We start from the raw sequence: 15,329 nt of genomic DNA, 5'->3' as shown, positions 1-15,329 counted from the left end.
TTAGACGGCACACGGCAAGGACCCTGCAAGGTTTTAGACGGTGCACGGCAAGGACCCTACAAGGTTTTAGACGGTGCACGGCAAGGACCCTACAAGGTTTAAGATGGCGCACGGCCACGACCCTACAAGGTTTTAGACGGTGCACGGCCACGACCCTACAAGGTTTTAGACGGCGCACGGCCACGACCCTACAAGGTTTTAGATGGTGCTCGTGCGAGAATCCGGCAAGGTCTCAAATGGCAAGGTTTTAGACGGCACACGGCAAGGACCCTGCAAGGCTTTAGACGGCGCACGGCAAGGACCCTACAAGGTTTTAGACGGCGCACGGCCACGACCCTACAAGGTTTTAGACGGCGCACGGCCACGACCCTACAAGGTTTTAGACAGCGCACGGCCAAGACCCTACAAGGTTTTAGACGGCGCACGGCAAGGACCCTACAAGGTTTTAGACGGCGAACGGCCACGACCCTACAAGGTTTTAGACGGCGCACGGCCACAACCCTACAAGGTTTTAGACGGCGCACGGAAAGGACCCTGCAAGGTCTCAAACTGCAAACGGCAAGGACAGCAAGGTTTTAGACGGCGGACGGCCACGACCCTACAAGGTTTTAGACGGCGCTCGGCGGGGACCCTGCAAGGTCTCAAACGGCATACGGCAAGGACAGCAAGGTTTTAGACTTCCTAGACGACGCTCGGCGGGGACCCTGCAAGGTCTAACGGCACACGGCAAGGTACCTGCAAGGTTTTAGACGTCGCACGACCACGACCCTGCAAGGTTTTTAACAGGGCACGGCACGACCCTGCAAGGTTTTAAATGGCACACAACCACGACCCTGCAAGGTTTTCAATGGCATACAACCATGACCCTGCAAGGTTTTAAATTGCACACAACCACGACCCTGCAAGGTTTTAAATGGCACACAACAACGACCCTGCAAGGTTTTAAATGGCGTACAACCATGACCCTGCAAGATTGTAGACGACGCACAGCCGTGACTCTGAAAGGTTTGTTTTGGGTATGTTTGAATGAAAAACAAACAGAAAACAGGCAAATTGCAAATACGAATAGCAACTGGAATTGATAAAGTGGAACAGCATCCGATTGCAACAAACCTTTGATTGAGACTGTGAAGTTACAGAAGTTCTGATTTCCAGACGCGTCTGTTCCCTTGTACATCACCTCGGTATCTCCAACTGAGAAAGTTCCATTTCCATCTTGATGACATTCATTGGAGGCGGTTGCCGAGCAAGCAAACACCACATCAACAGATTGACCAGAGTTATCAGTGAAGACTGGCGAGGTCCATGAGTGATATACCGTGATGGTCGACCTGACAGGAATTATCGCATCATCAGGGCAGCCATTGATACCAGGAGGCTCGTTATCTAAATATGTTCAAACAAAAAAAGCAATTATGAGAAAGTGCATTCTAACCTTAATGAAATTGGTGATAACTACTAAAATGTATTGCATTAAGAAATAAGTTATAAGGATTTTTGTAGACTAGACCAAAGTTAGCAGAGAAAATTGGAAGGATCCATGAGTGGGGAACTGGACTGGTCGACTCGGCAGGAATTCTGACATCATCGGTACGGAGCAACTGCCAACGCCAGAAAGATCAACATCTATTTCATATTAACAAGAAATTGAAATCAATCAAGAATGCAATTGGTTTTATGACAAAATAAGGGCATCAATGTGTGGTGAAGAGGTTTTCAACTAGTGGTTTAATCCCAACGAGGCCTGGTTCTTGATAATTTTACCGAGACGAAGTTGAGGTAAGTTATAAAGAACCAGGCCTCAGCGGGTTTAAACCACTAGTTGAAAACCGATTCAACACACTTTGATTCCCATTCATAAACACTTTTTTGGTTAAAAGGCGTAATAAAGTATGAACCTCTGTAAAACTTATCCGTTTCCGAGTGCTTGTCTATATGTTTCCACCTCCATGGAATGTTCAGTATACATGTTACATGTGCATGTACGATATCCATAAGCGCGTATTTTCCGGTTCCATTCGTGCCCATGCGCGTATAGTCTTGGTGCATATTCGCTGGTTTTCCTTTTACACACAGCGCGGCCAACTCAACGAAAGCGCCTGCATCGCCCGTAACAAGAAACGTCTTGCATCAAGACTAGCGCGGAGTCCCCGCTCACAACTGGTTATAAACAAAGGTTTAAACACCCCCATGTGACGCGCTCTCCACCAATAGGAATAGCGAAACTGTCTGAGGTATTTATGTTTGTGATCAAGATGTGCAATTAATACATAACAAATCTTACCAACAACGTCAACTTCAAAAGAGCATGTCAGAACCAGATTGTTGATTCCAAACCACTGCTGATATGTCACTCTCTGTGAACCAATTGGAAAAGCCTCTCCAGAAAAGGCAGTCGATGTGAAATTTGTCTCGTTCCATCCGGTTAGATCCGGTTCTTGCCAGTTGACTATGGCTGTACTAGAGCCAGGATCAGTTGAGATCGTCACATTCAACGGGCAGATTAGGTCAACCTCTGTATATATGGATACAAAGGTAATACTGTGAGACCGCCATGACCATCAGTTTGTAGAACGCCCGATCAAGGACAACAATTTTCATTTGTGCAATTTTCGTTTACAAACCATTTGATCCGTGTTTTAGCTATAATCCAATTAAATATATCTCCTAAAGGCACAGGACACTAAAAACTGTGGAGATCTGTTGATAGTATAAAACATTGTGAGAGACGGCTTTCTCTGAAGTTACGTAGTTTTTGAGAAAGAAGTTATTTCTCACTAAAATATTTTGAAATCAATTTGAGAACTCAGCTGAGGTCTCGAAATCAAGCATTTGAAAGCACACAACTCTGTGTGGCAAGGGTGTTTCTTTCTTTCATTTTCATCTCGCAACTTCAACGATTGTTATTTTATGCATATGTTGAGATACACCAAGTGAGAAGACTGGTCTTCTAAAAGAAAACCAGCTTGTTTTTTAAAGGTTTTTTTTTAAGTAATCCAATAGCTTGATGCATGGTCTGATCAAAGAAAAACAAATCAAAACATCAGAAGATGAAAAGTTAATACCGAAAACCTATAAAGCCCACAAATTCATCAAAAGTGCTCATGGCGCTAAATATAAACAAAAACACACATACTGTATGTTCAATGACCAAAACTGAAAAGTATCTCTAAGCTAAGAAGAAATCCAGTACATGTGGTAGAGAAATACAATACAAATGCAATATCTAAGAAAACATCGAAGGGTAAAAAAATCAAACCATTCACTCAACTTTAAAATTGGGTTAAAGAAACAGATGATTTTACTGGTTTTAATTTGTTCCATAGGCGTGGGGCAGCATGTGAGAAAGATCGGTCTCCCCATGATTGATTGGATATGGGCTCAATAAGGAGGCTAGAATTGTAAGACCAGAGTAACATCTATGTGACGGTCATAGAAATTGTACCCCCCCCCCACTATTATTTTTATCGCACTTACTTATTATGTAACATTTAATTATTCAAGAGAAGCGCCCTCTCTTGAACAGCATTCCAATTTTGCGCGCTTCCGCCGCCCGCATAATTATTCCAGTGAAGACGTGACAACACCTATTTTCGTCTTCGTCTGTTTACAGGAAATAATTTGGTGCACCGAGTGTAAAGAAACAACTTGCCGTTAGCCTCTATCCTTTACGACTCTCTTAAGTATTAGAGAGGGTCACATCTATGAAGGGTATTAAAACAACGCTTCATATGTAACATCAAATTTGTCAACAAACCTTTGGTTGCGACTGTGAAATTGCAGAAGTTCTGATTTCCAGACGCGTCTGTTCCATTGTACATCACCTCAGTATCTCCAACTGAGAAAGTTCCGTATCCATCTTGGTAGCAATCACTGAAGACGGTTTCTGAGCAACCAAACACCACATCAACAGACTGACCAAGATTCGTAGACAAGTCATCTAAAAAAAATAAACACCAAAGAAGGTTCCCAAAGACTGGTCGTTATGAATCTGAATGGGCTGGTTGGCATTGTGATAATTCAAGGTTCTCCTAAAGAAAGCTTCAAAAATGGTTTTTGAAATAATATATTCCTTCGTCACACCTCCGTATATTCAGTTTGTAATTGAAGAGCCTCGTAAATTGGCATGTCGCATGATATAAAGAGATGCCATTGCCCTGGATTGGTAACTTCACATAACCTTTTGTTAAAGGCACTGAACACTATTGGTAATTGTAAAAGCCCAATCTTCTCACTTGGTGTTGCTCAACATATGGCAGAAATAACAAACCTGTGAAAATTTGAACTCAATTGGTCGTCGAAGTTGTGAGATAATAATGAAAGGAAAAACACCCTTGTCACACAAAGTTGTGTGCTTTCGGATGCTTGATTTTGAGACCTCAAAATCTAATTCTGAGGTCTCGAAATCAAATTCATGGAAAATTACTTCTTTTTCGAAAAGCTACGTTACTTCAGAGGGAGCCATTTCTTACAATGTTTTATACTACAGTGTATCAATAGCTCTCCATTGCTTCTTACCAAGTTCGTGACGTCAATGGCGGTGCGACGAATCGCATGCAGTGCCAACACGATAGTGACGCTTGGCGCAAGCTAAAAACATGCCTTCAAAGTTGATATAATACCTGATTTTTTTCACGTTAGGCAAATGCTCCTTTAGGTTTGTTACTTCTTTCATGTACCTTCTTCTTTCATGTACCTTCTTCTTTCATGTACCTTCTTCGACTTCCCCACTAGCTGGAAAAATTTTTGGGATGGCGTCAGCCCTGAAACTTCACGACGGCAACGACGGCAATTGCCGTCGTTGCCCCTACCGATTGCCGCAATGCCCTTCAAAAAAACAATTTTTCACGGCAATGATTGCCGTGCCCTTTTCTCATCATTGCCGCCGTGCCCTTCCTCCCGAAAACAAATTATATTCAACGTTGTCAAAGTTCGAAAATAAGCCCAAAAGTCCCGATGTCTGTGTAAATTTCACGCAACGAAATATACCCCAATTTCACGCACGTAAGGCACAACAGCAGATTTCAGGCCCGTTTGTCGTTGTTCTTTGCGTGCGACAAAAAAAATACTTGAAACATCGAACGCTAGAGGGCGTTTCGGAACAGTGATAGCGTGAGTTTAAACGCCCTCTAGTGGTAAAATTACGCGAACCAAGGCTAAACGCCTTGAGAAAAAGACTCGACGTGTCTTTGCATGCTGGGATAGTGGTTTTCCCCATGCTTGGTACATTGATGTACCATCATGTACAGCATAGGCGTCGCGCACCGCATGCATTTATTCTGTCAACATCGTGTCAAAATGGAGCAGTTACATGTACGTGGGAATTTTAGCGTCTCTACGAAAAACTACACAATGTACATGACCAATAGTAGGATTACGTATGAACAAAAATTATTTATTGTGTATTGTAAGTAGTTGTTCTTTATTTTGTTGAATTAGATGAATGCTTTCTTTTTTCATTGGGTAACAGTTAGATTAGAAAATGGAAAAATTGGAAGAACTATTTTTTACAGGCAATTCAGAGGTTTTTTTTCAAACTGCCGTCGTGCCCTTCGCAACTTTTTATGATTGCCGTGATGCCCTTCCAAATTTTTGAAAATTGCCTTGGTGCCCTAAATTTTTACAAAAAGTCAAGGCAAAACTGCCGTGCCCCTTAAAAGAAGTATCAGGGCTGTGGCGTCATGTTTTAGAAAAGACATTTTCTCTTCATGTCAAAATGTGTATTCCGGATTCTCGAAGCACGACGGCTCGAAGTGTTTGCTGCACAGCGCTGGAAAAGACTTGCAAACTGACCCCATCTTTAGTTGTTTTGCTGCATCCAGCAGCAATACACCTGGTCGACATTGCCGGAAAAATGCAAGAAAAAAACTTTTTCGAAACGTACAAACTCTATGACTAGGACTTGAATGTACTTGCACGTACGTGTGTTCGATGTTCGATCGAGGCAAAGTCTGCCTCGATTGACGTCACAAAAGGGGTAGGCAGAGTCACCCCCCCACACAACTTTATTAATTTTTTTAACATATAAATCGTTAAAAACAACTACTACAAAAATTATTTTATTGTTTAGAAACATATACTCTAATGTTTAAAGAAGAACAAATTCTATTTCCATGTGACTTTAATTGATACTGAAGTGTTTTTAACTACACAAGTATCTCTTTATGTATGGTTCTCTTTTAGTTAAGCAAGAGAGATAAATATAATAGGTATTGGCTCTTAGATGACAGCTTTTTATCACTATTTACTGTTTATATATTTGGTTTGTGGTAATACCATGTGTGTATCTACCTGCCAGGTAGAGTTTGTTCTTTAGAGAACTGTCTTTCTATATTCTACTACCGCGGAGTAGATTTATCGGATTGTTCTGGAGACTTCTTAGTTCTCAGAAGAACTGTCCTGCTTTTTAACTACAGCCTGAGCAGAAGGTATAGAAAATTGGCTGGGACTACTACTTTTTAGAAAATTGGCTGGGACTACTACTTTTTGCCTTGGTGCCCTAAATTTTTACAAAAAGTCAAGGCAAAACTGCCGTGCCCCTTAAAAGAAGTATCAGGGCTGTGGCGTCATGTTTTAGAAAAGACATTTTCTCTTCATGTCAAAATGTGTATTCCGGATTCTCGAAGCACGACGGCTCGAAGTGTTTGCTGCACAGCGCTGGAAAAGACTTGCAAACTGACCCCATCTTTAGTTGTTTTGCTGCATCCAGCAGCAATACACCTGGTCGACATTGCCGGAAAAATGCAAGAAAAAAACTTTTTCGAAACGTACAAACTCTATGACTAGGACTTGAATGTACTTGCACGTACGTGTGTTCGATGTTCGATCGAGGCAAAGTCTGCCTCGATTGACGTCACAAAAGGGGTAGGCAGAGTCACCCCCCCACACAACTTTATTAATTTTGTTAACATATAAATCGTTAAAAACAACTACTACAAAAATTATTTTATTGTTTAGAAACATATACTCTAATGTTTAAAGAAGAACAAATTCTATTTCCATGTGACTTTAATTGATACTGAAGTGTTTTTAACTACACAAGTATCTCTTTATGTATGGTTCTCTTTTAGTTAAGCAAGAGAGATAAATATAATAGGTATTGGCTCTTAGATGACAGCTTTTTATCACTATTTACTGTTTATATATTTGGTTTGTGGTAATACCATGTGTGTATCTACCTGCCAGGTAGAGTTTGTTCTTTAGAGAACTGTCTTTCTATATTCTACTACCGCGGAGTAGATTTATCGGATTGTTCTGGAGACTTCTTAGTTCTCAGAAGAACTGTCCTGCTTTTTAACTACAGCCTGAGCAGAAGGTATAGAAAATTGGCTGGGACTACTACTTTTTGCCTAAAGGATTGTTATTAACTGTACCACCACGAAGTCAGTTCTTGAACGTTTCGACTAGCTTGCTCTAATCATCGGCAGGAGACTGAAGAGATAAGAGAGAAGTGGCCCTATTTGCAGGTGTTTACTGTTCGTGATTTAAATTGAGTTCTTTCAGACAATGTATGTTATCTCACCCACCTGTGTCACACGTCACTGAAGCATCTTCTCCATGAGCACAATTGTGGACACCCCAGCCTGAAAAAGCACAATCTTGCAATCGTGCCTCATTTCCATTGCAGTTGACGCCGTCCATGAGTATTTGACCTGTTCCCTTTCCAAAGTATGCGCTCGGCCGCGCAAAGGTTGCTCCAGTGAAGCCAAGTTGTCTGCACACAACGCTTGCGTCTGTGATGTCCCATTCATCATCACATACAGTGCCCCATTGGCCATCATAGAATACTTCAACTCTACCTTCAGCGAGAACGTCTCCTCCTACAAGTCGCACACCATCTATTTTGGAGAGAAAGAGAGGTGATTGATCAAAGGCACTGGCATAAGTTTCCTAAATGGTGTTTGAAGGTTTGCATGGTGTGGAGAATAAGAGTAACTGTAAATATAAATATAGAATAGAATAGAATAATGTTTTATTGTCACTTGTAAAAAACAAATATTAGTACAGTGAAATTCGTTTTGGTTTTGCGTGTTTATATGTTATATAAAAATTACACTAAAAATTTACCATTTATACAAAAATACATCGAAAAATAATATAAACAACTCTGAAAAGTATTACAATATACAGGCGAAATACGAAAGATAAAAACAGTACGATAGAATTAAAATCAGAAATAGACATTCATGATTAAAACCTTTTTATTTTACAACTAAGTGAACGAGGCTATGATATACTAATATGATTAGTGAACTTGCGGGTACAACCATGTGTAAAATCTTCTATGAGGGAGTGTTGGCTCTGAAAAGAGCCGGTTTGGTCTCGACGTTCCGAACAGAATGCTCTGCTCGTCTTCAAGAGAATGCTGGGCTACTGGTGGTGGTTGAGCTAATGTAAACATTAGGGAGTCAAATTACCTCAACCTCAACTTTTGTTATACAGCTATTAGAGCAAGCACCAATTGTTGTTAATGGGATAGGATTAACAAAGTTTTCTACTTTAAGACTTTTTTTTATCTGTAGCGTTAATTTATACTAAATGTACCCCGTCTTTGGCTGACAGGCTGTCAAGTGAGGAGAGCTAAGTGGAGTGGAGGCACTGTATTGAGGCGGCAAAGGCTGAGGTGGTTTGGCCAAGTGGAGAGATAGGAGGATGGCAACTGGGCAAAGAGGTGTACCAACGTAATGGGAGACTTTCTGGGACGATAGAGGGCAGCAGACTTACCGGGTAAATCCATTGTTCTCAGAATTATGCGCATGTTCAGAACTACGTAAACAATGGAAATTTACCCGGTATGTCTGCTGCCACCTAGCGTTGGAAAGTCTCCTATTGGTGGTGGGCCCACACCAGTCCGCCGACAGCGCAAGACATGGAAGAGCTCCTGTCCAATGACATGGAACTTCTTGGGGGTAAAGGCAAGGGACGCGACAGGCAAGGCCACGTGGAGGAGCCACAGGGAGAAAACACGCCCAACCCAAATTAGACTTGACATGGCCTTAAAAACGACATGATAATGATGTATTCTCATGTTCACAATGGCTTTTCTGTGTTGAATATCTCCCCCATTTATTGTTCTGTAAAGCCCGGCCTCAAGTCAAGCTTGCGTCAACAAAAAAACAGGCGACGACTGACTTTTCAGGATTACACTGCACCTGAGCTAAGAGTATCGGGAACTTTGCAGTCGGCGATTATTTACGACCCGAGCATAAATGCAATGTTTTTAAGAAAATCTGAAACAGTCGCCGTACGACGAGATCCCGACGGTCGGGAACCAATCGCGAGCACATGATTTCTCAAGTGTTGTGACCTGAGCATATTTTGTCTGCGCATTGCCGACGGTTTGTTGCAAGCGCAAGAAAATCGTAGGTCCACCTGAGGTCGGCTCCAAGTGAAGAAGAGATAAACATCTCAGTATTGGCTGTTCATTGTCTCATCTTTTAAAATGAAATAAATCACACTATGTATTTTATTTTTATCGCACCCACCTGTGTCACAAGCCACTGAAGCAACTTCTCCATGGCTACAATTGTGCGAATCCAAACCTGAAAAAGCACAATCTTGCAGTCGTTTTTCATTTGCACTGCAGTTGACATCGTGTATTAGACCTGTTCCCGGTCCAAAGTGTCCTCCCAGCCACACTGAAGTTGCTCTTATGAAGCCAAGTTGTCTGCACACAACGTTTGCATCTGTGATGTCCCATTGATGATCACATACAGTACCCCATTGGCCATGGTAGAGAACTTCAACTCTACCTTCAGAGGGGACGCTTCCAGCAACAAGCCGGGCATCAGCTATTTTGGAGAGAGAGAGAGAGTTGATTACATCGTGGGGCTGCATTTTGTTAACTCCGTATTACAGAGAAGACAAAATGCAACAGTGAAAGGTCCATGTTGGTACAATTTGAAGGCTGTGCCAAGACACACAGGGTGTCGTGGCCAAGCGGATATTAAAGAGCACCGAACTCAAGCTCTGGTGCTACTGGTGTAACCAGAGGTCAATGGGTACCTGTGAGGGCAGAGAAGGTTCTTGTGATCGATTCAGCCGAGTAGCGCATATTAATGTTGCACAGGCTGCATACTCCCCACCAGGGAGCTGAGATGGTTTAAAGGCAGTGGACACTATTGGTGATTACTCAAAATAATTATTAGCATAAAACCTTACTTGGTCACGAGTAATGGGGAGAGGTTGATAGTATAAAACATTGTGAGAAACGACTCCCTCTGAAGTGACGTAGTTTTCGAGAAAGAAGTAATTTTCCACGAATTTGATTTCGAGACCTCAAGTTTAGAACTTGAGGTCTCGAAATCAAGCATCTGAAAGCACACAACTTCGTGTGACAAGGGTGTTTTTTTTTCTTCATAGTTATCTCGCAACTCCGACGATCGATCGCGCTCAAATTTTCACAGGTTTGTCATTTTATGCACTTGTTGAGATACACCAAGTGAGAGGACAGTAGTGTCCACTGGCTTTAAGGAATGAATTAAGTCCCAGAGACCAGGGGTAATGATGTTGGAAGCACTTTGAGATGCCCTCCGGGTGTGAAAAGCGCCAAATAAAATCTGGTTATTATTATTATTATTATTGTTATTGTTATTATTAACACATATTTTCCACTCTGTTAAGAGTCCCTGCCTGTAAGAATGTAACAAGTGGTGATTCATGGGTTCTCAGATCATCATCCTAAAAAATACATGATCATACCAAACTACATGTAGTAAAAGTTTTTGCCAAAAAGCCTTTGTAAAACGACTAGAGTCCAGCTTTCTCCTGAAGACGATCAGAGCATACTGATCGAAACGTCGAGTTGAAACCAACAGTTCTTTTCAGAACCACCCCAACTCATTTACAGGTGGTGTTATCGCAAACCTTTCCATATCGTATTTCCACCATGCAAAGTTTCAAATCCGAACAAGAAAATTCCCAGTAAATGCAAAAAAAGTGCTCCCCAACCACATAGAAAACGAAAAAGTCTGGGATCCAAGTAATTTTTTTTTTACCAGGATCTCCGGCAGGAAAATTCACTCTCGGGATCCTGGTGGGATTTGATTTCCTAAGATTTTTGTCAGTGAACTTATTTAGAATTTTTTGTCCTCTTTTTTTTTTTTTTTTTCATAGAATACAAAGTTACTGGGACTTAAATTTTTGTTCATCAAAGTCTGTTGATACTCCACTAAATGAGACCTGGCGGGATTAAGTCAGGATCCCACTCGTAATCCCGGTAAATTTTCGAAACAATAAATAATAAACGGCTTTTATATAGCGCCCTTAACCCCAAAAGAGGTTAAAAATATTAAGCAAAAACAGACCAATTTAAGGAAAAACCAATTTAAGAAAAACAGTTTAAAAATGCTTAAGAAAATTACAAACGACCAAAGACAATTATGAAAAAGTTAAGCAAGTAAGAACAGTGCTGGAAAATTTTAAATAAACAGATTAAAAATGCTTAAGAAAATTACAAATGACTACAACAGTTTTTAACTGAAAAATAGTTTCCAAATGAAACATTTATTCACACAATGTATATTTTTCGTCAAAGTGCTATCTATGTTTTTTCCTACAAATGTTTATTAGTATTATTTTACATTTTTTTGTCATTTCAGCAAAAACAACAACAACTGACCAGAATTGTCTGAGAAGAATGGAGGGCTCCATGTATAAGATACTGGTCTGGTTGATAGCCCAGGGATGATGACGTCAATAGGACAGTTGTTTATTGTAGGAGGTTCCGTATCTATGGGAGACAAAAACAAATCCTTAAAGACACTCGACACCTTTGGTAATTGACTCAAAGACCAGTCTTCTCACTTGGTGTATCTCAACATATGCACAAAATAACAAATCTGTGAAAATTTGAGCTCAATTGGTCGTCGAAGTTGCAAGATAATAATGAAAGTAAAAACACCCTTGTCACACCAAGTTGTGTGCTTTCAGATGCTTGATTTCGGGACCTTAAAATCTAATTCTGAGGTCTTGAAATCAAGTTCGTGGAAAATTACTTCAGAGGCAGCAATTTCTCACAGTGTTTTATGCAATCACAGCTCTCCATTACTCGTTACTAAGTAAGGTTTATGCTAATAATTATTTTGATTAATTACCAATATAGTGTCCACTTTCTTTAAAAGCTGAAACAAAAGTTTCCCAGAAGTAAAATTTGAGTTGTTTCATATCATTTTTTGTCATCTTTTTGATGAAAAATGCTATCATCAAGAAGACAATATTTTAATAATAATAATATCAAAGTCTTATATACATGTAGCGCACGTATCTACCAAACAAGGTACTCACGGCGCTGAGCATATACAAACTTTCAGAAAGATAGGTTATTGCAGTGATGAATTCTGAGACCCAATTATTTAGCACCTTATATAAGGGTTTACAGATGCTACGGCGCATTCAGCAGCCACAGCCAGGAACACCGGGGCGAACCCCTTCACTTTTCGATAAGTGCACTGGGTTCTTGCGTTACACAACATACAGAACCAACGGCTTTACGTCCCATCTTAGGGACACAAGTGTCACGGCTGGGGATTCGAACCCTCACTCTGTTGATCAGAAACACCAGAGTTTGAATTTGGTGCTCTCAACCGCTCTTAGAGTGATTTTAGGACTCCAAAACTTGAAATAAGTTTTAACACACATCTCGCTCTGATACACAATAAGAACAATACTATAAGGATTACTGTGGACTAGACCAAAGTTAGGCAGAGAAAATTGTAAGGATCCATGAGTGAGGAACTGGACTGGGCCCAATTTCATGGCTCTGCTTACCGCCGAATTCTGCGCTTATGATTGCGATTCCCCGCTTACATGCAAGCGCCGAATTTCTGCGCTAGCCTTGTAAGCCTAGACTGCCTAGTAACGTGAAGTACGCACATGCAGAAGCCAAAATTCGCCGCTAACCCGTGAAATACGCTTGCTGTAAGCACAGAATTCTGTGCTTCCGCAAGCGCCGATTCTGTGCTTACAGTTAGCAGAGCCATGAAGTTGGGCCCTGCACAAGCTATAGTTCCCTGTTTACCACAGAGGGAGTAGTTTCTCATTTACTATCAACAACTCTCCATTGCTTGTTTCCAAAGTAATTCGCTTCACATAAGTGTAGAATTTCCTGCCTACGCAAGAGCGTAATCTTTGCTTATGGTATTAAGCAGAGCTATGAAACTGGGCCCTGATTGACTAAGCAGGAATTTTGACAACACAAGAACTGTCAGAATCCAATTTCTATAACGAGAAGTTACATAAAATAAAAGATTGCACCTCGTTTTATGACATGTAGTGGCTGATTGGGATCAAGAAGTGCATTTTATACAAAACAAAGGGGCAAGCTTACCAACAACGTCAACTTCAAAAGAGCATGTCAGAACCAGATTGTTGATTCCAAACCACTGCTGATATGTCACTCTCTGTGAACCAATTGGAAAAGCCTCTCCAGAAAAGGCAGTCGATGTGAAGTTTGTCTCGTCCCATCCGGTTAGATCCGGTTCTTGCCAGTTGACTTTGGCTGTACTCGAGCCAGGATCAGTCGAGACCGTCAAATTCAACGGGCAGATTAGGTCAACCTCTGTGTATAAGGATACAAAGAGAGTACCGTGAGACCGCCATGATCATTGGTCGTTAGCTCAGTTGGTAAAGTGCCGGCACAAGGTCAAAAACATTGGTTTGCGTAACTTTCATTTACAAATCGATTGGACTTGGCTTGACCATAAATAAGGGAATCAATGTGTGGTGAAGAGGTTTTCAACTAGTGGTTTAATCCCAACGAGGCCTGGTCCTTGATAATTTTACTGAGACGAAGTCGAGGTAAATTATAAAGAACCAGGCCGCGGCAGGTTTAAACCACTAGTTGAAAACCGATTCAACACACTTTGATTCCCATTCATAAATACATTTTCGGTCAAAAACATCATAACTTTTTGGTAAAAAAGTAAAATAAATGCAAAAATTTTACTTGTTAAATGATTTCTTTCAACACAGCACCCCTCCAGCTATGAAATGGTAAAGCCCTCCGCCTTCGGGTAAACAACTCCTTATAAGGGAATGCTGTGCACGTCGCGCGTATCGCAAGAAGTGGCACAACTGTTTCAGCTGTTGCTCTCGACCAATAGGAATGATGAAACTGGTGCAAGGACAGGTGCAAGGTCGTGTGTCACGCCCATGAATTAACACTTTCTACCGGTCATAAACAAAGGTTTAAACACACCCACGTGACGCGCTCTCCCCAAATAGGAATACCGAAACTGTCTGAGGTATCTATGACTTGAAATTTTAATCTCTTAGAGAGGGAAAATATTCAGGTTAAAATAATAATCCCTTCTGAGGTTAAAAATAGCTTGATGCATAGTCTAGTAAAAAAAAAAAAAAAAAAAAAAAAAAACTTGTGAGAAAAGTACTTAATATATCAAAGACACTGGACACTATTGGTAATTGTCAAAGACTAGCCTTCACAGTTGGTGTATCTCAACATAAGCATAAAATAACAAGCCTGTGAAAATTTGAGCTCAATCGATCATCGAAGTTGCGAGATATTAATGAAAGAAATAAACACCCTTGTCGCACCATGGTCCCACACAAAGTTGTGTGCTTTCAGCATGTTCAGATAACTTGATTTCGAGACCTCAAATTCTGAATCTGAGGTCTCAAAATCAAATTTGTGGAAAATTACTTCTTTCTCGAAACTATGTCACTTCAGAGGGAGCTGTTTCTCACAATGTTTTATACTATCAACCTCTCCCCATTACTCGTAATCAAGAAAGCTTTTATGATAGTAATTATTTTGAGTAATTACCAATAGTGTCCACTGCCTTTAAAGGCATTGAAAAAATGCTTCATATGTAACATCAATCTTTAAACGGACCTTTGATTGTGACGGTGAAGTTACAGAAGTTCTGATTCCCAGACGTGTCTGTTCCATTGTACATCACCAAGGTATCTCCAACTGAAAAAGTTCCATATCCATCTTGATGGCAATCACTGAAGACGGTTTCTGAGCAACCAAACACCACATCAACAGACTGACCAAGATTCATAGACAAGTCATCTAAAAAAAATAAACACCAAAGAAGGTTCCCAAAGACTGGTCGTTAAGAATCTAAATGAGCTGGATGGCAATATGATAATCCAAGATTCTCCTAAGCAAAGCTTCAAATTGGTTTTTGAAATAATATATTCCTTCTCAAAGACACTGGACACTTTTGGTAATTGTCAAAGACCAGTCTTCTCACTTTGTGTATCTCAACGTATGCATAAAATAACAAACCTGTGCAAATTTGAGCTCAATCGGTCGTCTAAGTTGCGAGATAACAATGAAAGAAAAAACAACCTTGCCACACAAA

The 15,329-nt window shown here is 40.7% G+C and overlaps 1 protein-coding gene across 1 annotated transcript in view; it reads right to left on the bottom strand.

Annotated features, from left to right (window-relative positions):
• LOC117292619 overlaps window positions 1–15,329 on the bottom strand; it is a 50,892-nt gene that overhangs the window by 16,861 nt on the left and 18,702 nt on the right. The window contains exons 11-18 of the mRNA XM_033774739.1: window positions 14,852–15,034; window positions 13,328–13,558; window positions 11,621–11,731; window positions 9,486–9,791; window positions 7,527–7,838; window positions 3,758–3,940; window positions 2,285–2,515; window positions 1,114–1,386 (exon numbers count right to left, since the gene is read on the bottom strand). Coding sequence (XP_033630630.1) covers window positions 1,114–1,386; window positions 2,285–2,515; window positions 3,758–3,940; window positions 7,527–7,838; window positions 9,486–9,791; window positions 11,621–11,731; window positions 13,328–13,558; window positions 14,852–15,034 — 1,830 coding nt within the window. The remainder of the gene's footprint in view (window positions 1–1,113; window positions 1,387–2,284; window positions 2,516–3,757; window positions 3,941–7,526; window positions 7,839–9,485; window positions 9,792–11,620; window positions 11,732–13,327; window positions 13,559–14,851; window positions 15,035–15,329) is intronic.

This window comes from Asterias rubens, chromosome 7 (assembly GCF_902459465.1).
Source record: "Asterias rubens chromosome 7, eAstRub1.3, whole genome shotgun sequence".
NCBI lineage: Eukaryota > Metazoa > Echinodermata > Asteroidea > Forcipulatida > Asteriidae > Asterias > Asterias rubens.
Note: the sequence above shows the minus strand (reverse complement) of the source record. Positions and strands in the feature narration are given on the sequence as shown.